The sequence below is a fragment of the Panthera onca genome, chromosome A2 (assembly GCF_046562875.1).
Source record: "Panthera onca isolate mPanOnc1 chromosome A2, mPanOnc1 haplotype 2, whole genome shotgun sequence".
In the NCBI taxonomy this organism is placed as follows: domain Eukaryota; kingdom Metazoa; phylum Chordata; class Mammalia; order Carnivora; family Felidae; genus Panthera; species Panthera onca.
This window is the reverse complement of record NC_138340.1, coordinates 75,402,180-75,427,907: the sequence shown is the minus strand read 5'-3', so window position 1 is coordinate 75,427,907 and position 25,728 is coordinate 75,402,180. Positions and strand designations below refer to the sequence as shown.

Here is a 25,728-nt window from a genome sequence, read left to right as displayed (position 1 = left end):
ACACACAGTGTATGTGGGGTGTGCGGGCTGACTGACGAGAGAGAATCACAGACAATGGGAACAATAATACTGACACAAACCTGAAAATCAATTGCAGCGTGTCTATGCAGATTTTCAAGGCCATTTCAGACAGTCTTCTGGGCTCAGATGAGAGATATCTCTACTTCTCTGCATCCCATTACCACAACAATACGGTCAATCTGGGGATCATTTCGAGAACATCCAAACTAGGTAATACGCCTACTTCACAAGGGGAAGTGGAAGACATATGGAATTGGTCTCTAACTGGATGCTGAGGAATGGAGTATGAAACCCTCCCCAGCTGACACAGTTAATTAATGTAGTCAAGTAAAACACAATTAAAGAGAAGTAACAGTACAGGATAGACGGAAGGGAATGATCAAAGTAATAACACAAAGAGCTTCCTCTAGAAGTGATTTCTTAAATGGGTAACAGACACCAAAGGGAGCTGCACAAACAGTGATCCTTGGAATGTCTGCAGTTTGGGTCAGATTTTGGTTAGGTTTCAACTAGACCTTTTTATTTACATACGCCACAACTAAGGAGATATTCTTGCAGATGTGACAAAACAAGTAAGAGTAAAGAGGATAAAAGATGGATAGGTTTTCCAGGAAATGCTTTTGTTTTCTTTCTCCCCTCTAGCACTATGGACAGCAACACCCTTAATAGTCACAGGAAGCAAGCAGACTCCTTTTGCTCCTATGAAGCCAATGAGCACAATAGAAGAGGCCTAATGGATGTGTCCAAAATGCAGTAAATAGAGACACTATAGAGAAATGTACGGGAATTTGAAGCGCACGGGCCAATATATTCTTTTGACACCTACAGATTTCCATTCTCTGTTCCCTCCCATAGAAGTCGGTTGTATTGGCAATCACAGTGGGTCATACTTACCAAACAAGGAATCTAAATCAAGACTATACACACAAAACACCTCTTTGCCATAAAAACAAGATTATACAGGAGGCTGACAGTCTTAACTAGGGGACTAGTGGCCAGATTATATTCCCTTGCTTTTTGCCACACGGTGGATGTACTACATATAAATCAGTTAAACTAAGAGCCTTGTAGCTGAGCATATAGCCACTTCATGAATATTTAGCACACAATGCAAGCTGCATTACAGAATGAGAGGCTGGCAGTCACAGCCAGTAGACACCCACTGAGCCCAGGGAGTCTAGATGGCAATGGGATTGTGGGAATGCATAGAAATCACTTTTTCAAAGAATACCAATTGGAGTGAGAGTAAACTTGGGCGCTAATGTTAAGTGATGAGACTAGGATACCAAAATGCATCATGATGGAAGTACAGGAATATCACCTCAGAACCCTTTGTCTTCTTTGTACTATTTTAACTGCTTATAAAGAAAGAAGACTTTTGCACACTAGACTACCAGCTTGACAAAGACAAGAACTATGACTGACTTGTTTATTATTTTTTTTCCAAAGCCTTGTGCTTAGTAGACACTCAATATTGATGTGTTGAGTCAGCCAGGAAATGCTTTTTTGAGAAAGAGGCGGCAGTGGGGGGGGGGGGGGCAGGGGTAGAGAGAGAGTGAGACAGAATTCTAAGCAGGCTCTGCATTGTCAGAGCAGAGCCCCAAGAGAGGTTCAAACCCACAACCATGAGATCATGACCTGAGCCGAAATCAAGAGTCAGATGTTTAACCAACTGAGCCACTCAGGTGCCCCAGAAATGCTTTTGATATATACTTATCCATGGGGAAGCTCTTTCTGGCCTGTTACAAATATTTACCTATTGTCTTCAGTGAACTGTCCAGCTCCTAATTCATGTCAATCCCTCCAATTGTGTACTAGAGCCCATCTCCAACTGCCTACTCAAGGACATGAGTCAGTTGTTGTTCCTCCCTTTCTCTGTGATTCATCACATTTTCCTTCTATACTAAATGAGTCCCATTAGTATCCCTAGAATTTTGCCATCGTAAAAAAAATGTTCTCTTGACCCCATTTCCTCCCCCAAGTTAGTTTTACTTACTTGCAACCCTTTAAATTTTTTTAAATGTTTATTTATTTTTGAAGGACAGTGAGACAGAGCATGAGCAGGGGAGGGACAGACACACACACACACACACACACACACACACACACACACACAGAATCCGAAGCAGGGTCCAGGCTCTGAGCTGTCAGCACCAGAGCCCAATGCGGGGCTCGAACTCATAACTGTGGGATCATGACCTGAGCCAAAATCTGCCACCCAACCAACTGAGCCATCCAGGTGCCCCTTACCTGCAACCCTTTAAAGCAAAACTTGAAAACTTGCTGTCTCTACACCTCCTGATACTCTTCACCTTGCTCTACATACTCTCTACTTGCACAAGAAAACCTGGGGCTTTTTTCTCTATAATTCTCATCATTTTCTAGAAAACAATATAATCTGCTTATTTCTTATGTTTTCTTTATTGTCTATCCCCGTGTTTTGGAATATAAGATCCAAACATGGACCTTTGTCTTCACTCAAGTGACCTTTGTCTTGACTCAAGCTTCCCAAAGATCTGGGTATATTCCTGACAAGAAGACACTCAATAAACGTAAGACAGAGGGATGTCTAGGTAGTTACAGAGTATAGTTCTGAACCTGCAGCCACATGCTATCATGTATCAAGCAACCTGCAAAAATTCCCTGAAAGTTGATATTAAGAGAAAACATTTTAAATGTTGGAAAATATTTGCACAGTAAGATAGTTTTCAATATTACGGAATTCTCACAGAAACTTATGGAGAGCTGGAACTAGAAGGATCTCTAGGTAAACTTTATTCCCAAAGATGCAGACACATACCAATTCTCTTACAGAGTATTGCGCAATCATGGAGTTTAAACTTTAATGGAAAAACCCAGTATAAATTCAAGCAACAAGACTCAACAATAAAGTTTCTCAGAAGCAATGAACTAGTATCACTTCAAAATATTACTGCTCTGCAGTAAAAACATCCTACCAGAGATGAGTGAGCTTGCTCCAAAATATACTTGTAAAAAATGCTAACACTGGAGAACGTAACTGGGATTCAAGGACCGAAAAACTTCCTGCATAATTAAGATGACTTATTATATTAAATTAGTAAATGTATGCAAAGCTCTTGGAAGATTGAAAATATTATATGTGCCAGCTGATATTTATGGAGTAGCATAGAACTGAGGCAGCTCCAGAATCCAGGAAGGGGCCAGAGCCTTGTTCTAGTCTTGATAACCCAGGTTATAATCAACTCTAAGCCATATCAGACATTCTCCAAGGGCTATTTTGCTGCCAAAAATGAAGATAAAAGAAGTCAAGTAAATGACAGTGAAGAGAGGCTTTGGTATTGAATTGGTAAGGAGGCACGGAATACCCAAGACAAAGAGTGAAGACAGAGAATATGTGTGAGAGGAAGGATATACTTACTAAGTACCTAATAGGTGCCAGAAGGCATGGAAGATTTTTTTAAATGACTAAGACAGGATGTCTTCCTTTACATATTCTGTAATGTAATGAGGACATACACGCTGTTATATAAGAAAAATGGAACAAGAGTTATCAGATGAAGTACAAAAGAAATATACTACAGGAGTATACAGAGGACGAGAGATGTGGACTGAGGAGACTGGAAAGACATCAGGTAGGAAATACCTTGTAAGTTGACTGTAAGGGAAGGTGGGATTTGAACACATGGGGATGGCGGATCAGGCAAGGACAGTTCAATTCCAAGGAAGCGCTTGCAGTGAGGGAACTGGAAGACGAGCTTGGAAGTAAGCAGTGTAGTCCCTAAAGGACACCATCAGACACAGGCCACCAACTCTTCACTCTACCAACTTCCTTTCTGCCTTTCATTACACCACAGCATCTGGATTCGAACCAGCCTCCCTAATGTGGTACCTAAAGAGAAATGCCATCTATATCACTGATAGGCTGTTTCTGCCAAATACTATAAGGGACAGTGTGATCAAATATTATAAGAAACAGTATGATAAAATCAGAGGAAGGCTAAAGAAAGGTTTAGTGAGAAAACGTGAGAGAGTGTGGAGGCTGCTTGGGATTCTCTCTCTCTCCCTCTCTCTCTGCCCCTCCCCCATGCACTCTCTATCTCCCTCAAAATAAACAAACCTAAAAACAAAAACAAAAACCAATTCATGCCCTACAAAACAGGAAACGGAATAAAAAGACAAAGACTAACCAAGCAGAATCTTCTCGAAGTTGTGCAAATACATATTCTTAAAAGGCTCACTTAAGGGACTTACTCCAGACAGGTCAGAGATTTTTCTGAGTTAGAATGTACGCATGGAGTCAGACATGTTTTTAAACAACAGAGAGAGTTACTGGTAGAGAGCTTTGTGGGTAGGTGCAGGTTGAGTATTAACACACCACTCCACGTATCACTCTTGCTTTATTATACTTCATTCAAGAAAAAAAAGTTTCACCACCCCATTTCTTTTTTTTTTTAATTTTTTAAACGTTTATTTATTTTTGAGACAGAGAGAGAGCACGAACGAGGGAGGGTCAGAGAGAGGGAGACACAGAATCTGAAACAGGCTCCAGGCTCTGAGCTGGCAGCACAGAGGCCGACGCGGGGCTTGAACTCGCAGACCGCGAAATCATGACCCCAGCCGAAGTCGGCCGCTTAACCGACTGAGCCACCCAGGCGCCCCTTCACCGCCCCATTTCTATGCTGCTTTCTTGCTCTATAGACTATTCACTCTCTGTTGGACAGGTTTCATAGAAGGCATGACTTTTGGTAGGAGCTTCTCTTACACACTCTGCTGCAAGGTCACCAAAATTCTGTCCTGCTGGTCTACCATGCCCACGTAAGACCTTGACAGGTCCTCATCCAGCGTCAAAACACTTCCTTTCCCTCCATTTGACAGCCTTGTCCATTATATAAAGGACCCAAAGGTAAGTCTGATCCAATTTAAACCTTGTTATGTTTTGCTAAAGGATATCAACCAATGGGCAATAAATTGAATGTGAAGAATTAGCCCCGTATCCCACACTTAATAACGTTCACGAAGGTCATGATGGCATTTCAAATAGTTTGGCCACTGCAATCTTAAAGAGCCCTCCTATTTCTACATTAACATAAATTAAACATGTTGGCCCTGGCCCTGAACAAATGATTTCTTTTCAAACACATAATCTAGAATAAAGTTTATTTTAAATGAAAGTATTAAAAGCAGACAACAGGAGGAAAATGTTATATAAATAATCAACCTGTGATTTGTACCAGAGGTGCCCTGGAATGAGTGAGCCCTCATCCCAGGATAGAGAATTCCTCCATGACTTACTTCAGTGGCCACAATGGAACCAGGGTAATTAGGGTCAATTTTAACCACCCTGTGAATGTCTTATTACACTTCTCATAAGAAATTCCTAATAAGATGTAAAGGAACCACATTTTATTCTTTAGGGACAATACAAACAAACCACATATTTTTAACTGATAACTGTCATTCTATTCAAGTCTAAAAACAAGAGTGTCCAATAAGTTAACAGACTGTATTAACTGCTGCCTTTCCTTTAGGACATTAATAATGCTTATTATTTAGTATACTTACATGTATAGCAATACTTATATATTTGGTATAATGTAGCCCATAGGTCATCCCATAGACATGGATATTTTTATAGACCCAATTATAAAATTGAATCAGTGCCAACATTTAATAATTGAGTTATTTCCACTGGTGCACGGCCAAAGTTAGTGGGGGTAGGGGAGAAACAGTCAGAAGTCAGGTGCCAGAAGCCAAGACAGAGCACTCGTAGCAGGCAGGCATACCACCGGGCAGGGGGAAAAGCTCTGCTGGTGTGCCAAGTGGGTGATGAGTCTTGGCCAACCATCCTAGATTACAGAGGAGGGGCAAAGTGCAGGCTGATGTGAATCAGCCCCAGCCAAATAGCAGAGAACACTCTTGGTTGGTACAACACAGGAAATGAGAAGTTAGCCCACATGGTCAGGAGACTGGTTACATAAAGTGTATCACACAAATAAATATATATTGGGAATAATGGAAGCCAGATGGCTCATCTCAAAGAAGGAGGTACCAATATGAAAAGAAGGAAGACTCAAAGCAGGAGATATTGAATTGTAATTGGAGATATCATGGTTTCAGAGAGATGAAAAAATACAGAGAGCATGTAATAAGTTTATGTGTGTTTATTCTGTCCAGTTAGAAGACTTATAGAAGCACGATACCCTAAAAGCAAAGAATATACCCAGCACTCAGGTCTTGGTTTCTAAATGTCATTCTCGACTTAGGAAAAAAAAAGACCACGTCTCCTTAAAGAAACCATTCATTGAAGGCTGGGGAGGACAGGCACAGCATGAAGCTGGAAAAGAAAAAAGAAAAAAAAAGAAAAGAAAAGAAAAAGTAAAAAATGTTCTCAAAGAATGGGGACATGTATAAAGGACACAGGAGTCACCACTGGCAGTTCCCACTGGCCAAATTTAGGGCAACTGTGCTGCAAAACAACTAATAATAATGTATTACAACCCACTGAATAAAATAGGAATCTCTATGTCCATACTAATATAATTAGAGGAGAAGGAACATTTTACCAAGGAGTAGAATGCTAACTAATAAGTGTTGAAGGAATTGGGGCAGGGGGTGGGGAGAATCACCATTTAGCAACCATTAGAGTAACAGCTGATTAAGACAAGAAGCTTCAACGGATAAAAGTAGTAGCGAAAATTTTCAGAAGGAACAGGTTATTTACCGAGTCTCAAAGTGTATCCCCACAAAATACTTCTTAGGTACTTACTAATTTAAAACTAAATACTAGGGCAACCTGGCAGGCAGCCTCTTTTTAACCAAGTGATAAAAGTGGATATCCAAAGTAAAGGCAAAAATCAACATCATGTGCATCCTGAAATCATGCACTGGGAAGAACACAGCATCACTTCTGTAGAAATCCTGCCAGGAGGCATCACATGAAGCTCATCCTGAGAGATTATCAGGCAAACCTAAGTCGAGGGACATTCTACAAATAAACATTGCTCTGTACTCTTCAAAAATCTGCAGATCATGAAAGACAAGGAAAGACTGAAGAATGTCTCCAAATTTAAAGAAGCTAATGGGACTTGACAAGTAAATGTCAGTATGACCCTGGAGTGGCCCCTAGACCTTGAAGAACATAAGTGGACAATATGTTGCAAGTAATTTCTCCCAGTCTGTAGCTTGTCTTTTCATTCCCTTAACCGGGTCTTTCTCCGGGTCTTTCTCAGATCAAAAGCTTTGCCATAGACAAAATCTGGGGTTTGTGAATTAGGTGGTAATATGGGATTCATGGTCATTCACTAATTCTGATGGATTAGCTGTGGTTTTGTAGGAGAGTGTCCTTTTTGTATACTAGATAGGTAACATGTGCATGGATGGATGGATGGATGCATGGACAGAATGATAAAGTGATTGGGAAATCTAAGGGTATACAACAGTTCTGTGTACCATTTTATAACTTCTTGTGAGTTTAAAATTTAAAAAAATAAAACATACAAAACCAATTGGGAAGATTCCATGTAAAATATGGATTTTATCTTCTCTAGGAAATCAGATGTGGCAACCTGGGTGACATTCTCATGTGACAGATGTGAGCTGGAGCTGACAGCTGATTTTTTACACCCTATGAATCCTATAACGCAACCCAGTCCTCACCACTCACTGTTTCACTACTTGTGTACTTCGCTCATTTATGTTCCCTCCTCAGCTCTACAACAGTATGAGTCTCTGGCTTTTACCATAGAGCACCTTTATCTGATACAAGCAGTAGGCAGTAAACTTTTTCTGGGTAAAGGTGTGAAAGGGGATGTTTCTCACCAGAAAGTTTTATGGAGATAATTATACACAGTCACATTGAGTTGGAGAAAGAAATACAGAGATCCTTTGTATCCTGTACGCAGTTTTGATGTTGCACAACTATAGTAAGAACAATATCAAAACACAGATAGAATCCACCAGTCCTATTCCCCTACTTTTTACTTGTACTCATGCAAATGTATTTAGTTCTATACAACCTTATCCCATGTATAATTTCATGTATCCATCGTCACAGTTAGGACACAGAACTGGTCCACCAGGACAAGGATGACCTGTGTTAACTTAATATAACCACACCCGTCGCCCTTCTCCCATCCCTAACCCCCGACAACCACTAATCTTTCCTCCATTTCTGCCATTTGGTCATGCCAAAATATTACGAATGGAATCATATAAAATGTAACCTTTTTTTCACTTGGCATAATTCTCTAGAGATTCATCCAGGCTACTACATCTACCAGTAACTTCATTTTTATTGGTGAGTGATATTCCACGCTCTGGAAATACAACAGTCTGTTTAACCATTCACTTCTTGAAGGACATCTGGGATGTTTCCAATTTAGGGCTATTACAAATAAAACTGCTACAAGCATTTGTGTATAGGTTTTTGTATGAACTTAAGTTTTCTTTCCTCTGGGATAAATGTGTGAGAGCGCAGTTGTTGGGTTAGATGATAGCTGTAATTTTTAAAGAAATGGTCAAAATGTTTTCCAGTGTGGCTATATCATTTCACCCGAGATATGAGTAATTCATTTTCTCCACATCCTTGACAACATTTGATGTTCTTTAGTATTATCACTAATTTTTATTTTAGCCTTTCTGAGGTATATAGTGATACTGTATTTTAATTTTCATTTGTCTGATGGCTAAATATATGTTCAACATTGTTTTTTTTAACTTATTTATTTTTGAGAGAGAGACAGAGAGAGCAAGTCAGGGAGGGGCAGAGAGAGAGAGGCAGAGAGAGAATCCCAAGCAGGCTCTGCACTGTCAGCACAGAGCCCGATGTGGGGCTTGAACTCACAAACCGTGAGATCATGACCTGAGCCCAAACCAAGGTTCAGACACTTAACCAACTGAGCCACCCAGGTGCCCCTAGGTTCAACATTTTATGAATTGCTTATTTGCCATCCAGATATCCTCTTCAGTAAATATCTATTCATATCTTTTGACTACTTTCTAACTGGATTGTTTGTGCTTTTTGCTGCTGAGTTTTGAGAGTTCTTTCTATGTTCCAGATACCTATCTTTTTATTCTCTTAACAGTTCATTTATAGAGCAAAAGATTCTGGTTTTGATGAGATCCAACTCATCAAATTTTCCTTTTTTGGATTGTGCTTTTGGAGTCAAGTCTAAAAACCTCTTTGGTAAGTTCTACATTCTGAAGATTTTCTCCTATTCTTTTTTCCAAAAGTTTTAAAACTTTATGTTTACATTTAAGTTCTTGATTCATTCTGAGTTAAATTTTACGTAAGGGTGTATGTTTGGGTCAAGGCTCATTTTTTTGTCTATGGATGTCCAATTACTACAACACCATTTATTGAAAAGACTTTCTTTCCTCTATCGAACTGCCTTTGTACCTTTTTCAAAAATCAGTTGGGTGTACTTGTGTGGCTCTATTTCTGGGCTACCTGTTCTGTTCCATTACTTATGTATCTATCCTTCTGCTGATATCAAACTGCAGCAATATAAGAGGATTTAATATTGAAATAGAATGGATTCTTCTCTCTTTATTCTTGTCTCTATTCTAGGGTCTGGATGCTTCCATATAAATTTTAGAATAAGCTTGTGTATGTCTTTTAAAAAGCTGCTGCTAAGAATTACATGAAATTTCATTAAACCTACAGACCGATTTGGTTATAATTTACATATTTACTATGTTGAACTTTCCAATCCATGAACATGGTATGTCTTTTCATTTATTTAGTTCTTTGAGTTTTCATTAGCATATTGTAATTTTCAGCATATAAATACTGTATCTATTTTGTGAAGTGTGTACATAAATATTTTCTTTCTTTAGAATGTTACTATGTTTATATATCTTTGATTTCCACATGTTCATTGCTAATGGATATAAGTATGATTGATTTTGGGGTGCTGATCTTGTATCCTGTGACACAGCTAAACTCACTTATAAGTTCTAGGAGTTTTTGGTTGCAGTCTTGGGATTTTCTATATACACAATGTATCTGCAAATGGACGGTTTTATATCTTCTTTCTGATCTGTGTGCCTTGCATTTCCTTTTTCTTTCTTTATTATATTTGCTAAAACTTCCATTTCTATACTGGACAGCATGGGTGAGTGCAGACATCCTTGACTTGTTCCCAATCTTAAGGGAAAAGCATTCAGTCTTCTGCTATTAAGTATAGTGTGAGACTTAATTATTTTGTATATACTGTTTATCAAGTTGAGGTAATTCCCCTCTATTCCTAAATTGCTGTGCATTTTCATTACAAATGAGTGTTAGATTTTGTCACATATTTTTTCTACTTCAATTAGTATGATCATAAGGTTTTTTCTTCCTTACATTGTTTATATGGTGGATTACACTGATTGATTTTGATATGTTAAACCAGCCTTATATATTTTGAATAGATCCTACTTGGTCATGCTTATAATTCTTTTTATATTGCTAGGTTTGATTTACTGACACTGTGTTACAGATTTACACGCCCATTTATTTGGCCAGCTCATCTCCACCCTCACGCACCTGACTCAGCTCTTAGCATTAATATTATTAAATCATACGCCATTTTTCAAAGGTGGTTTTCTCCTGAACTTCTGGCTTTTGCATATGTCATTCTCTTGGGTGACGCTTCTCTCCCGTCCCTGCTAAAAATAAATTAATTAATTAAAATCTCTTCACAGTATTTCCTTGTTGTCCTTTTACTGGCTACAGGATCTATAGTGATACCATTTGTTTCATTCCTGATATTGATGATTTGAGTCTATTTGGGGGTTCAGTTGTGCTGAAGATTTATCAAATGTATTAATTTTTTTGGAGAACCAGTTTTTTATTTCATTTATTTTCTCTATTGCTTTCGATTTTCACTCTCATTGATTTCTGCTCTTTTGTATTTCCTTCCTTCTGCTTGCTCTGGGTTTATTTTGTTCATCTTTTTCTAGTTTCTTAAGGTTGGAACTTAGATCACTGATTTGTTTCCTTTCTTTGTTTCCAACGTAAGCATGTAATGCCATAAATTTCCCTGCCAGCATTGCTTCAGCTGCTTGAAAGATTTTATTTTCAAGGCCTTATATTCGCTGCATTTGACACCCCTCCCTGCCCCACCACCAATAAGAACTCTTCATTTCTTCTCAGGATCCTGTATCTAGAGTTCTGATACTTTCTATACTTTCTCCTATTGAGCCTGAGTATCTAGGGAAAAAAAGCCTTATTAAACTCATCCTGATTAAGGTCTGAGCAGCACATATTTTTTCTCTTGCAGGGGCACCTGTATTTTCACAAGGCATACAGTTTCCAGGATCAACAGCCATGGGAAGAAGGGAACTCTGCCCCTGTACTCCAAATCGTGCCCGCTAGAGATAAGATCCTCTCAGTAGACCTCAGTTACGCAGATCACAGATAATTCTGGGCATGGCCACCAAATCTCTAGCCGTCTTTTGTCATAAAGATACTAAAATAGATATCAAACACAGGGTTAGAAGCTTCAAGAACTCATCAGAGGAAGTGGTTGAAAAAAAGTATATGAATAGAAACAAAGCACAGGTCCTCAATTTGTTGCCCGGAACAGCCTCACTGGCATCTCCTGGGAACCTGTCAGAAATGCACATTTCTAGGCCTTACCCCAGACTTACTGAATCAGCAGCTCAGGGGTGGGGCACAGCAATCTGTGCTGTCCTGAGGCCTTCTGGGTGATTCAGCAGCTCAGGGGTGGGGCACAGCAATCTGTGCTGTCCTGAGGCCTTCTGGGTGATTCTGATGCAGCTGAAGTTTGAAAACTGCTGCCCTGGTGGACACAAAACTCACCGCTTGAAGTTTTTACTCAAAACCCAGAAGGTCTGATGACCAGACGGGAGGCTCTGTAGGCTGGCTGAGGTTCTCCACACTCTGAGGTAGGATGCTGTCCTTTAGAATTGGATCATTATCCCAGACAGATGGATGGGCTCACATTTAATCAAGGCAGTGGTTACTTCAGAGGAAAGGTTACTGTTAGCATAAAAGGTGGATACCCAGGGGCCCCTGGGCGGCTCAGTAGGTTAAGTGTCTGACTCTTGATTTCAGCTCAGGTCATGATCTCACAGTTCATGGGATCAAGCCCAAGCCAGGCTCTAAGGCGACAGCACAGAGCTTAGAATTCTCTCCTTTCTTTCTCTCTGCACCGCCTCCACTTGCACCTGTGTTTGCTCTCTCCCCCAAAATAAATAAACAGTTAAAATAAATAAATAAATAAAAGGTGGATACACTAACATATTCAGATCATGATTATCTGTAGTAAAAAGAAATAACTCTAAGGTAACTGCTGGGCCTATGTGTTCAAGAAAATTGCAAAAATTTTCCAAATGTAAATGCAATTTGCCATAAATAAAAATTTTATTCACACATTAACACACTGTGGGAGTATATTTGTATTTACATTTTTAAAAACTTCTATTCTGTTAAGTTTTATTTTTAATTACTTATATGCATATGTATTAAAAAACGTCATGAGACTGCTTGCAAAAATTCAAATATTCAACATCTTTTCCATCCCTGAAATAAAAACATGCTCTAAGAGAGTGCTCAAAATGATCATTCCTGTCACTAGGTTCAGCTTTAGGTTGAACAAGTGTTTTTTGTTTTTTTTTTAATTTTTTAATGTTTATTTATTTTTGAGAGACAGAGCACGAGCAAGGGAGGGGCAGAGAGAGAGGGAGACACAGAATCTAAACCCTGAGCTGTCAGCACAGAGCCCAATGTGGGGCTCGAACCCCGGAACCAGGAGATCATGGGTGAGCCAAAGTTGGACACTCAACCGACTGAGCCACCCAGATGCCCTAGGTAGGACAAGTTATTTTTTTTTCAATATATGAAGTTTATTGTCAAATTGGTTTCCATACAGCACCCAGTGCTCATCCCAAAAGGTGCCCTCCTCAATACCCATCACCCACCCTCCCCTCCCTCCCACCCCCCATCAACCCTCAGTTTGTTCTCAGTTTTTAAGAGTCTCTTATGCTTTGGCTCTCTCCCACTCTAACCTCCTTTTTTTTCCTTCCCCTCCCCCATGGGTTTCTGTCAAGTTTCTCAGGATCCACATAAGAGTGAACACATATGGTATCTGTCTTTCTCTGTATGGCTTATTTCACTTAGCATCACACTCTCCAGTTCCATCCACGTTGCTACAAAGGGCCATATTTCATTCTTTCTCATTGTCACGTAGTACTCCATTGTGTATATAAACCACAATTTCTTTATCCATTGATCAGTTGATGGACATTTAGGCTCTTTCCATAATTTGGCTCTTGTTGAGAGTGCTGCTATAAATATTGGGGTACAAGTGCCCCTATGCATCAGTACTCCTGTATCCCTTGGGTAAATTCCTAGCAGTGCTATTGCTGGGTCATAGGGTAGGTCTATTTTTATTTTTTTGAGGAACCTCCACACTGTTTTCCAGAGTGGGTGCACCAATTTGCATTCCCACCAACAGTGCAAGAGGGTTCCCGTTTCTCTACATCCTCTCCAGCATCTATAGTCTCCTGATTTGTTCATTTTGGCCACTCTGACTGGCATGAGTGATATCTGAGTGTGGTTTTGATTTGTATTTCCCTGATGGGGAGCGACGTTGAGCATCTTTTCATGTGCCTTGGCCATCCGGATGTCTTCTTTAGAGAAGTGTCTATTCATGTTTTCTGCCCATTTCTTCACTGGGTTATTTGTTTTTTGGGTGTGGAGTTCGGTGAGCTCTTTATAGATTTTGGATACTAGCCCTTTGTCCGATATGTCATTTGCAAATATCTTTTCCCATTCCATTGGTTGCCTTTTAGTTTTGTTGGTTGTTTCCTTTGCTGTGCAGAAGCTTTTTATCTTCATAAGGTCCCAGTAGTTCATTTTTGCTTTTAATTCCCTTGCCTTTGGGGATGTAGGACAAGTATTTTTAAAGCTTATGTGCAAAGCACTAGATCCCGTAGACATAAAAGGATGAAAGCAGCCACACAGGTCCCCTGTGCTGAGAAGAGATTAGTAAGGAGAAGACACGACTCCAGCTTTCAGTCACTGGATGATTCTAATAATTGGAATAATAACAATAATGAATACTAATTGGAATATTTGAAGTATTATTCTTGGGCTGTAAGTCCAGTTGGGTGCTCACAGCTGTACTCACTGAAATGTGACCAAAGAGTTGGTAACCTGAGCCCACACAGCCCCTAAGTTATTCAATTCTTGTTGCAGTTAGCACAGTTGCCATAAGCATGGCATTTTAATGGCAAGTTTATTAGCAAGAAGGAGGGAGAAAGGCCAAGGACCTTCTTTCCTCTCTGGGACCTTCTCTCTGCTCATTAACACAATTGGCAGCAGGCAGCCAGATGAAAGTAGGCGATGTTCACACCAGTCAATTCTGCTACTCATTAGCAGCTTTGGTAAGACAGGCAAAATAAAAAGGAAGGGAAAAAAAAACACTTTGGGGAGGACATGTGGAAGTCAGATTTTGTTCTTGCTGCTGGATAGATTTCTATAATTCTTGCTCTTTTTGGTACTCGTCATCATGGAAAATCCCAAGCTCTCTGCAGAGTTCACTCTATTCCCTTTTGCTCTCCCCCTTCTCTCCCTTTCCTCCTGGCCCCAGTTGAGTAGTTTAGGAAATCTGGACCATGAAAAGCACAGCAATGGGGAAACCCAATGGACAACCGAGACAGTTGTACACAGACCCTTCACCCATGCTCTCAGTCTAAAAAAAACCACCTTTTAGGAAAAGACGTTTGTGATCAAAAAGAAAAACCTGGGGTTGGAATAAGATAAAGGCTAAGCTTCAAGCTTGAGTTCAAACACAGACCCTGATGCCACCTTTGTTTCCAACATGAAGGATCAGGGCATACATCAATCATTATGAGGACTTTCAGAATTTTACTACAGGGAATTTAAAAGTAAGATCATCAGAGCCCAAAAATGTTTGAATACTTTCTAGAATATTCTAGAATAATCTACTCTGGATTAAGTACTAATTAAGCATGATGAAGTTACCATACTATAGTGCACAAATACAAATATAGTTCATTTTATACCCTAAGTAGTATCTTTTCGGATTTGAAAAACATATTATCACAGAAAAAAACATGAAATCTTGATTTCCTGGGTCAGATAATATCCTCAGAGTCTGTCGCCTTTAGATGATGCCTTCTGCCATTAAAGTAATGATTTGCCATTATGTTAACATTAAAAGTACTAGGCCTCGTAGAGATGCCACAATCTTAGTAGATCCATCTTTCTAGGTTAAAGTTTCTACACATGTATATGTAGAAACACCTTTCTCAGCGTATTCTTCTCTCCTTCTAGTATACGGACAGGATTAAGGTACCATCCCTCCTTATTGCACTAAAATGACTATAAACTTATTTTTTATGATGAAAACAAAAAAAAGCCATCAAAATGAGTATGTGCAAATGTAAGATGTTTTTGATGCAAAACTGTTTTCAAAGGGAGACAGAGGGGGTTAAGATACTCTTTGAGTAATACCATTTCTGTATTTCCAACGTAATTGTTTCACTCTTATAAGGTAGAATTGCTTGTTCAAACTTCCCCAGATTTTGAAGTTTTACCCAGATCTTGAAATCTGCTAATATTGTACAAAGGACCAAAGTCTTCAAGAATTGATAGCATATGATTTTGTCTATAACATTTAAAAATCTCTGTTGTCAGCACAGAGCCCGCTTCAGATACTCTGCCCCCGCCGTCTCTCAAAACTAAATAAGTATTTCTTGTTAATGTTTACTTTTGAGAGACAGAGAGAGAGACAGAAAGGGAGAGGGGCAGAGAGAGAGAGGGAGACACAGAATCTGAAGCAGGCTCCAGGCTCCGAGCGGTCAGCACAGAACCCGACATGGGGCTCAAACTCACGGACCATGAGATCGTGACCTGAGCTGAAGTCAGATGCTTAACCAACCGAGCCACCCAGCTGCCCCACTAAACATTTTTTTAAAAGAAAGTACCTGTTTAAGAAAATGTATATCTTGTGATGGGAGTGGAAGACACAGCAGCATTGCACGGTCACCTCACACTGCTGATGCTAGTGGCACGTAACCGATGGAGCAGATGATGTGACCAACTGTACTTTCCTTTAGTGCTTTAGACAAAAAATAATTCTCACCTGGCCCGCTCAACAAAGTCCAAAAAAGGGCCAATAAGAATTCACTGTAATTGGAAAATACAAAGTGCTTCCTAGTCATGAATGCATTCCTGAACTTGATGCTTCCCAAGGTTAGCCTTCTGGGACGCTAACTGCATCAAGACACCATAAGAGTGATACAGGAAAAAATCCAAGAGCAGAGACCTAATCAGCTCCACGGGGACACCCCCGAAAGGAAGACGAAGTTTCAAAGGGTAGAGTGTAAATCCTCAGACAGGTACATCTATAAACCTGAATCACTTCTTTCTAATTCCAATTCCTTAAAGCAGGTATTCAGGATCACCCTGCAAAGCAACAGGGCAGTGACTGATCATCTTTTCTGCAGGAAGTCACTGCAATCCAGATGGTGCTGTGTCTGAGTGTGATCCAAGTGCAAGGGAGAAACGTACAAGAACTCACAGCATAAGAACATAAGGAGACGTGGAGAATCTGTTCTCCTGGAGGAGACTGGAGGCCAACATAGTCTATGGGCCTAGATCCAAGATTGCTATAGAACTGTCTCTTCTACCTTCATGAATGCAAAGCTCTCTGTGGATATGCTCTATTTGTCCCCCATGGCTTTCTTCTCCAACTCCCTTCTCTCCATCGTCACTTTCAGACAGAACAAGATGGCTATCACAGTAAACGGAGTATCTGTCTCTCTGCACATGTCAATGCTTAGTCTTGGGATAAAATTGGAGGCCTTCAGGAATGCGTTCTGATGGAGACTGGTCTACCTGGCTCCATACCTGCTGGATTTTTACCACCTGTGTTGGTGAGGGACAAAAATAGGATGGATGCAGGGAGACAAACAGTGGGTGCTCGGGTACACACATGGAAGAAAGAAATCTCCGCAATTTGAGATCTGCAAACAGGAACAAAGGGGACAAAATGAAACCTGTGATGATCGGGGCGCCTGGGTGGCTCAGTCGATTAACTGTCCGACTTCAGCTCAGGTCATGATCTCAGGGTTCATGAGTTCAAGCCCTGCATTGGGCTCTCTGCTGTCAGCAAGGAGCCCACTTCTCATCCTCTGTTCCCATCTCTCTCTGCCCCTCCCCCATTTGTGCTCTCGCTCTCTCTCTCTCTCTCTCTCTCTGAAAAATAAACATTAAAAAATAAAAAAGAAACCTGTGATGATCTGATATTACTGACTGTCGTCATCCCCAAGGCCACAACATCCTGGGGACACTGGTAGCTCCAGTGACACCAGGAAAATAAAGCTGTGTCCTCACATCATCCCCATGTCCAAACCCCATTTTCCAGAATCTGGTGGTGCAGCCTTCCTCCCACCCCATGGCTAGTATGATCTCCAGATGGGAGGCTTCTAACTGCAGATGGCCCCACGTGTACCTTCCCCCACCTTGACCCTCATGCATGCTCTCTAAAGAGCGATATTCTGTCCAGATATCCAATGGATATTCTGTCCATTCTTATCCAAGCCTTAGAGATATACACAGATAATTTTCTAAAAGAGTTCGTTTCTTTATGCATGTGTCTTTATGCAGCCCATTAAAAGAACAAACACCACAGGGGAGCCTGGGTGGCTCAGTTGGTTAAGCATCCAACTCTTGGTTTCAGCCCAGGTGGTGATCTCACCATTCCTGAGTTCGAGCCCTATATCAGGCTCTGCGCTGAAAGCATGGAGCCTGCTTGGGATTCTCTCTCTCTCCCTCTCTGCCCCTCCCCTGCTCTCTGTCTGTCTCTCAAAATAAATAAATAAACTTAAAAAAAAAGGAAGGAATAGCACAAATCTAATCATGTTTCTCAAACTTTTTCCTCATTATCATCTCCCTTAAGGAGCTATTTTAGACCTATTTTTCCTCATCACATACCCCCATGAAATTTCAATACCACAGATACACTATGTATCTATTTATGTGATATACACTGGTTTTTTCACCCACAAAGAACCATTTTCCACCCTCTTGGGGGAGATATAATCCCTCTTGAGAATGCATGATCTTGAAGCATGCAACAACTGAAATAATTGTGCAGGAGGTATCTGAACTACTGTTTCTTTAATACTATACCAATACTCTAAATCACCACGAACAGCATCTTTCCTTTAGATCGATAATCTGTATCGAAGAGCTCCAGACCAGCAACGTCTTCATCTCCTGAGATTACGACTGAAGCACAAAGCTTCTTCCTGTAGTGCCTCCTGCCTCTTTGTTCGCCCATCACAAGAGAGCCTACAGAATCAGCAGTGCCACCCCCCAGATTGGCACGCCAACCCCAAAGAAAGAAGTTCACAGACACAGTCAAACCCATTTCTCCCTCCGAACACTAGAAAACTGTACTCACCTCTTGCCGCTTGAAGTTCTGGACATATTCTTCAAACTGCTCATCTTTTGTCTCATCAGCTTTCCCAAGCTTCTGAAGGACCTAGTTTGCAAAGGAAACAAAAACAGTTTGATTTAACAGCGTCTTCGAATAATAGGCAGGGCAAGGCTCTTGTTTTGCTCTCTTGAGGAGATGTCACTCAACATAGCTAGTGTTTCTGTTCTGGAAGCATCTTGGCTCGCTGGGTTCCGGGTGATCAGACTGGGATTTTAACCACAGTTCTGCTGCTCACAGGCTGAGAAAATGCTACATTGCATGTATCGATATAAATCGATTACTGAAAGGCTGTGCCTTGTCTTGTCCAATCTGGCACGATGCTTGATACATAACAGGTACCCAGATGTTTATGAAACAGTGAACCAAAGTTATTCTACTAGACACTTAGCCTACTTTTGAGGGATGGTGTTAGAATTACTGGAGCCAGGCACAAGGCAAATTCTCCCCCACCGCCTTCGAATATGCCCTTCAACTCATAAAATGCTCAGTGATGTCCTGGAATACGCAAAGCCCCCTGCTAAGCACTAGGATCCAGAAATGTAAAGATGAATGAAACCAGGCCCCAGTACTTAATCTTGAGAAATGCAGAGTCCAGTGATGTAAACAAGGCAGGTTCACAAGTTACATATCAGAGACCATGGGTCACAGGCAATATGAAGGGTTAACAGTATTGTGAGCAATATCCCTTAGGAGCCGAGGTTACCAGGGAATGCTCTGCCGAGCTGATTCAAACTGTGCTGGAAATGCCAGCAGACAGGAATGTGGCAGACTGCATTCCCACCAAGGAAGGAGCCTCTGCAGAGATCACTGGAAAAATCATTACATATTGTGGGACTGGGCAGGAGTGGTTCCGTCTTCCTGGAGCACAGGATTGGGTAACAGGAGAAGGTACTCTCACAGATACAGCAGAGAGTTACCTGGGCATAGAGCAGAAGGATCCTGAGAACCACACCTGTGTTCCCTACTCAGTAGTCCCACGTGTAGTATCTAAAACACCAAGTCATTCGAGAATAAAAAAAAAAGAAAAGAAAAAAAACCCAAAAAACAAAAACTTAAGAAACCCCCATGAACACTGCCTTAATGAGTTGAAAATTATTTACATGAAAATGTTATCTTTAACTTTTGAAAAACTGTAAGAACAAGATCAACTTAGAAGTGTTGTGTAAATGCAAGATAGTGTCACTATTATTTTTATGACGACTGCTGTTAGAGGCAGCAAAGCAAAAACACACAGGACCCACGTGCAGAAGAAGGAACTTCAACGACATGGGGATTCTGGGCCTTGTTACAAGACCTCTTCCCATCCAACCCCAGATCTGCATCTAAAGTAAAATAACTTAAGAATGAAGAATTTGCAGGGTGCCTGGGTGGCTCAGTTAAGGGTCTGGTTCTTGGTTTTGACTCAGGTCATGATTTCACGGTTTGTGAGCCTGAGTGCCACACTGGGCTCCGCGTGGAGCATGGTGCCTCCTTGAGATTCTGTCTCTCTCACCCTCTGCCCCATGTGGACACATGCACTCTCTCCCTCTAAATAAATAAACTTAAAAAAAATTATTTTAGGGGCGCCTGGGTGGCGCAGTCGGTTAAGCGTCCGACTTCAGCCAGGTCACGATCTCACGGTCCGTGAGTTCGAGCCCCGCGTCAGGCTCTGGGCTGATGGCTCAGAGCCTGGAGCCTGTTTCTGATTCTGTGTCTCCCTCTCTCTCTGTCCCTCCCCCGTTCATGCTCTGTCTCTCTCTGTCCCAAAAATAAATAAACGTTGAAAAAAAAATTAAAAAAAAAAAAAATTATTTTAATGAATAAATAATTTTTAAAAAAAGAAATGATTTAAAAAAAAAAGTGCTTGCTTGCTTCTTTATTCCATCTACCTTTTAAAAAGTTTTCATTTTAGGGGCGCCTGGGTGGCTCAGTCGGTTAAGCGGCCGACTTTGGCTCAGGTCATGATCTCACGGTCCGCGAGTTTGAGCCCCGTGTCGGGCTCTGTGCTGACAGCTCAGAGCCTGGAGCCTGCTTCAGATTCTGTGTCTCCCTCTCTCTCTGCCCCTCCCCTGTTCATGCTCTGTCTCTCTCTGTCTCAAAAATAAATAAACATTAAAAAAAAATTAAAAAAAATAAATAAAAAGTTTTCATTTTAGGAGCGCCTGGGTGGTTCAGTCACTTAAGCATCCAACGCTTGATTTCAGCTCAGGTCTGTGAGATCGAGCCCCACGTCGGGCTCCATGCTAACAGCACAGAGCCTGCTTGGGATTCTCTCTCTCCCTCTCTCTGCTCCTTCCCAACTCATGCTCACTCTCTCACTCGCTCTCTCAAAAATAAATAAACTTAAAAAAAATTATTTTTCATTTTAAAGTCAAGTCTCCCAAATGACCTGTGTCCACACACAGAAACACTAAAACTAACAGGGGAAAGGTACCTAGCATTTACTATGTGATCTTCCCCCTAATTCTTAAAATTTACTATTTCATAAATGTTTGGCTCCCCTAGAGCAGTTGAGCCTTTGAAAAGAAGCAACACCTCATGTAACGTCAGCAGTTCACAAAAGCCACGAAAGCTGTCAGTCTTCTGAGCAGGCAACCTCGCCCCCCCACCCACTGTCTGCGCAGTGCAAAGGCACTGTGGTTTCAGCAGTGGGAGAAAAGAGACTGATGTTCATCGAGTCTCCGCTACGTGCCTGAAACCACAGAAAGTGATTTACATGTCACGTCTTTTGTTCTCACAACACCCCTAGCTACATCTTATTTTACCCACATGACAGCTTAGGAAACAGGAACACATAGTTAAGTGGCCTACTGGAGACTCTCCAGAAAATCCCCTTTTTGAGGTCTGGCACCCCTATCCCCACTCACAGAGAGCCTCTTCCTTCTTATGGGAAGCAAATGGGACTTACATATCCTAACTCTCATTCTCACGTTCTCACCTGAGATTCCTGAAGGCCACCGTACCCTAAGAAAGACACAGCTTCAAGGGTGCGTATCTACAATTGTGAAAGGGATTTTTCACAGACCCTCTGCTGAAAGTCTGTTATTTAAATTTTATTTCCTTTTTTAAAAAACGTTTGTTTCTTTTTTTTATTTTGAGAGAAACAGAGACACAGCATGAGCAGGGGAGGGACAAAGAGAGAGAGGGAGACACAGAATCCGAAGTAGGCTCCAGGCTCTGAGCTGTCAGCACAGAGCCCAGTGCAGGGCTCGAACTCACGAACCATGAGATCATGACCTGAGCCAAAGTTGGATGCTTAACTGACTGAGCCACCCAGGTGCCCCGTGTTATTTAAATTTTAAATCATAGTGCCTTGCAATCTGTATTTCTAGAAATTGTAGAGTATAATTAAAATAGAAAAAATAACCAAAAACACTGTTCCTAGGTGCCAAGAGAGATGGAATTATGATTGGACGATACTATAATCCCACTCTCTCTCTTCTACTGAAAGTAATAAGGGACCCAGACCTCTCTGGGTCACAGCACACCCACATCTTGATGGCAGCAGCCACAGAGTGGAGACAGAAAAGGCATGAGGACAGGGGCAAGAAAGGATCTGGCCTTTGCTGAGAACCTTCTCCAAGCCATTCACTGCGTTAGGGAATTCTGTCTCTTATTTCAGCTGATTCTCACAGGAGCCAGCTCATCCTATTTTAAATTAAAAAAAAATGTTTTTAATGTTTATTTCTTAGTCTGCAGAGACAGAGAGTGAGAGGGGGAGGGACAGAGAGAGAGGGAGACACAGAATCTGAAGCAGGCTCCAGGCTCCGAGCTCTCAGAACAGAGCCCGATGCGGGACTCGAACCCACAAACCATGAGATGATGACCTGAGCTGAAGTTGGACACTTAACAGACAGAGCCACCCAGGCACCCCTCATCCTATTTTAATTTCATCAACAGCATAAACTTAGGGTCACAAAAACATGAGGAGGAGATCTCACATATTGGACATCTCACATGAGGAGAATCAGGATTCACAAAAAGACCTTCTCTAACGAGAAGAAACTCAACAGGGATAAAACTTTCAGTCAGAAATACAATTATACAAGGACTGAATGTATGTTTTCGACTTTCAACCAACATGCAACAGAATGGATGCTAGGAACACATGATGGGTGCCGTTCAGGAGAAAGAAGGGATGACCTCAGCAGATGGTCTGTATGTGTTGACAAAGGGCTCTCAGGCTGCACCAGTAGGCATGACAGCAACTGACAGAGCAGGCCCAAAAGTTCCTCTGGGCTGGACAAGCTGGGCAACACATAAATTCACAGTCATCCTGGAGCCAGCTAGAGTCCCCAGAAAGGTAGAGAGAATTGACACCCTGAGGTAAGAGGAATATGTGATATAATTGGGGGTATTAACAAGGAGAAAAGGAGACCAGAAGGAAGAGAGTGTAATTGTCTTCAAATATCTGAAGGATCATCACAATAAAGACCAGACTTGTTCCATCCGAAACCGAGATCGAGAACTAGCATTGGTAGGTAAAAGCTATGTATATAAAAAAAAATTTTTTTTGTACTAACACATTTTTCATGGTTTTCTGGAAATGAAATAGTTTTTTGGTAGACATAATGAGCTCACTGTCCTAACAGCAATCTGAGCTTAACCAATAGATAGAGGTGCCAGAGAAGAGATTTACTCATCAAACAGGGGGACAAAATAATATATATTAAGTTTATTTATTTTGAGAGAGAGAAATCTCTGGGGAGGGGGAGAGAGAGGGGAAGAGAGAGAATCCCAAGGAGGCTCCACACCATCAGTGTGGAGCCCAACGCAGGGCTCGAACCCATGAACCATGAGATCGGAACGTGAGCCAAAACCAAGAGTGGAAGCTTAACCGACCGAGCCACCCAGGCGCCCCTGAAATAAGTATCTTCTCATTCAAATTCGGATTCTAATTTCAGATATCACCTAATTCTTGAATCTATAATGAATGTATCAAGTTTGACATTTTCCCTACGAAAGAACACAAATCACAGTCAAGAACACTCCTATCTCCAACTGAAGAGAAGACAGACTTACTGAAGACTGTGTGCCCAACCATGCAGGGGGCTGCAGAAAGGCGAGCCAGTTCTAGGGACCGTGAGTGTGGTATGCTGAGGCGCGAGGTGAGGGGAACCGGGGTAGACGAAGCGAGCGTGGGAGGTGGATGACAGATGACAGAGAGGTTTATTAGTCTGCAAGACTCAAGACTTTCATTTTCTCCTGCAGACCGTGGCGAGCCAATGATGCTTTTCCTTGGAGGGAGCCACCTGCATGGATTTGTGCAGCCTGGAGACAATGGTAAGGACAGATCAGAAGAGAGCAAGACTCTTTGTAAAGGTGGGACCAGTTAAGAGACTACACAGTCCAGGCAATGCCACTGAGCCTGAGTGAGAAAACACACTGGGCAGACACTTAAAAAGCACAATCCAGGGCGCCTGGGTGGCTCAGTCGGTTAAGTGTCCGACTTTGGGTCAGGTCATGATCTTGCAGTTCACGGGTTCAAGCTCCGCGTCGGGCTCTATGCTGACAGCTCAGAGCCTGGAGCCTGCTTCGGATTCTGTGTGTGTGTCCCTCTCTCTCTCTCTCTCTCTCTCTCTCTGCCCCTCCCCACTTGTGCTCTCTGTCTCTCAAAAATAAATAAATGTATTTTTTAAAAAAGCGCAATCCACACTACACTTGTTGGCTTACAAGATGGACAGGGTGGGGACAGAGAAGACGCACAGATGATCTCAGGTTTCTGCCGCTGAGAACCAGGGACCTAGGCTGCGGCGAAGGCTCCAGGGAGGGGGATGGTTTCGATGCGGGATTAGGAAAGGTCAGAACCAGAAACATGCAACAAGACCTGTGGACGGAAGCGATGGCTCAGCTGGAAAACACACATGAAGAGTCTTGTGATTTTCCTCCCAGTAACTGAAAATATCCATTAACCTGACCAGTTTGGCACCATTGACGTTCACGTTACAGGGCGATTACTATACATTCACGGATCTGATACTCAGGTTCTGACGACACGAGCCACCTTCCACGCACAGGCAAATGGCAGACAATGTTGTGCCTCATGCGTTTTGCTTCAGGACTTCGGTCTTTCACCTCACAGCTTATTTCATCTGCACTGACACCTTACTGTTTTGAAACAACAGGATTTTGTTATTTTGTCGCTGCTGTTTTTCGAATGCAAAATTACATCCTAAGTTGAATAAGCATTTTCAAACTGCCTTTCCTTTCGATGAGATTCTGAAGCATCCCTCTATGGCTGGCTGTGTCACCCTCCCCTCTCAGGCCTGAGTTCAGAAGTTCTGATGTGATCGTAAAAAGACACCGTGACATGGGCAAATTAAAAATTAAACAGGAAGGAAAAGCGGGAATATGGTAGCTTGGAGTATTTCCACAAGTAAACCCTATTTCAGTGTCTCCTAAAGCAGTTAGTAATGGTTTGCCTGGGCTGCTCCAAAGACATGAATCTCACATTGTTTTTTTATTTTATTTTTTTAGGTTTATTTATTTTGAAAGAGAGAGCAGGGGAGGGGCAGAGAGAGAGGGAGAGAGACAGAATCCCAAGCAGGCTTTGCACTGTTAGCACAGAGCCCAATGTGGGGCTCAAACTCACAAACCAGGAGATCATGACCTGAGCTGAACAAAGTTGGGCGCTTAACCAACTGAGACACCCAGACGCCCCTTATATTCTTTTTAAGAGCAATTCTCTAGAGCAATTGCTCCTGAAGTGCCCAAGTAATGTCTCTAAAAATTCAGAACTCTCTGATTTAGGCAGTCAAGGAGAGAACCACCTAATTTAGCCTTCTCTGAACAAGGAGGCACCCCTCTCTCCACACTCTCTGTATTTATAAAAAAGAAGAGCACATAAAATCACGTATACACTATCCACTGAATCCAGGAGGCAACTACATGGGATGACCATGGTCTCTTCTCGTCTGGATAAGACATGGAGAGTTGGGTCTTTGGCCCCTGCCCATGTGCAGAGGATTCATTCACTCATCTGTCCAGATACCCACATGTCCATGTGCACATTCAGAAAGCATTTACCAAGTGCTCACTCCGGCCCTGTGCCAAGTTCCATAAGGACTTCCAAGGACTGGAAGGAGGCCATCAGGTACATGACAATGCAGGGTATTTGCTTGTGCTGGTATCCTATGAGCAGACACTGCACTATCGGCCAAACTTCAGGGTACTGGATCTTTGACTTCTTGCTAGGTATATTCAAAGACTTAAAGCAGTAGCTTTAATGTGCTCTAACTTGAGAGGAACAAGATGAATCATCCTTTGG

General features: G+C 41.7%; 1 protein-coding gene across 4 annotated transcripts in view; it reads right to left on the bottom strand.

Annotated features, from left to right (window-relative positions):
- The window catches only part of AMPH (amphiphysin), a 247,856-nt gene that overhangs the window by 122,156 nt on the left and 99,972 nt on the right, over nt 1–25,728 (bottom strand). For all 4 annotated transcript variants that reach the window (XM_060632223.3, XM_060632222.3, XM_060632226.3 and 1 more), the window contains exon 2: nt 18,447–18,527. In XM_060632223.3, the coding sequence (XP_060488206.1) occupies nt 18,447–18,527 (81 nt within the window). The remainder of the gene's footprint in view (nt 1–18,446; nt 18,528–25,728) is intronic.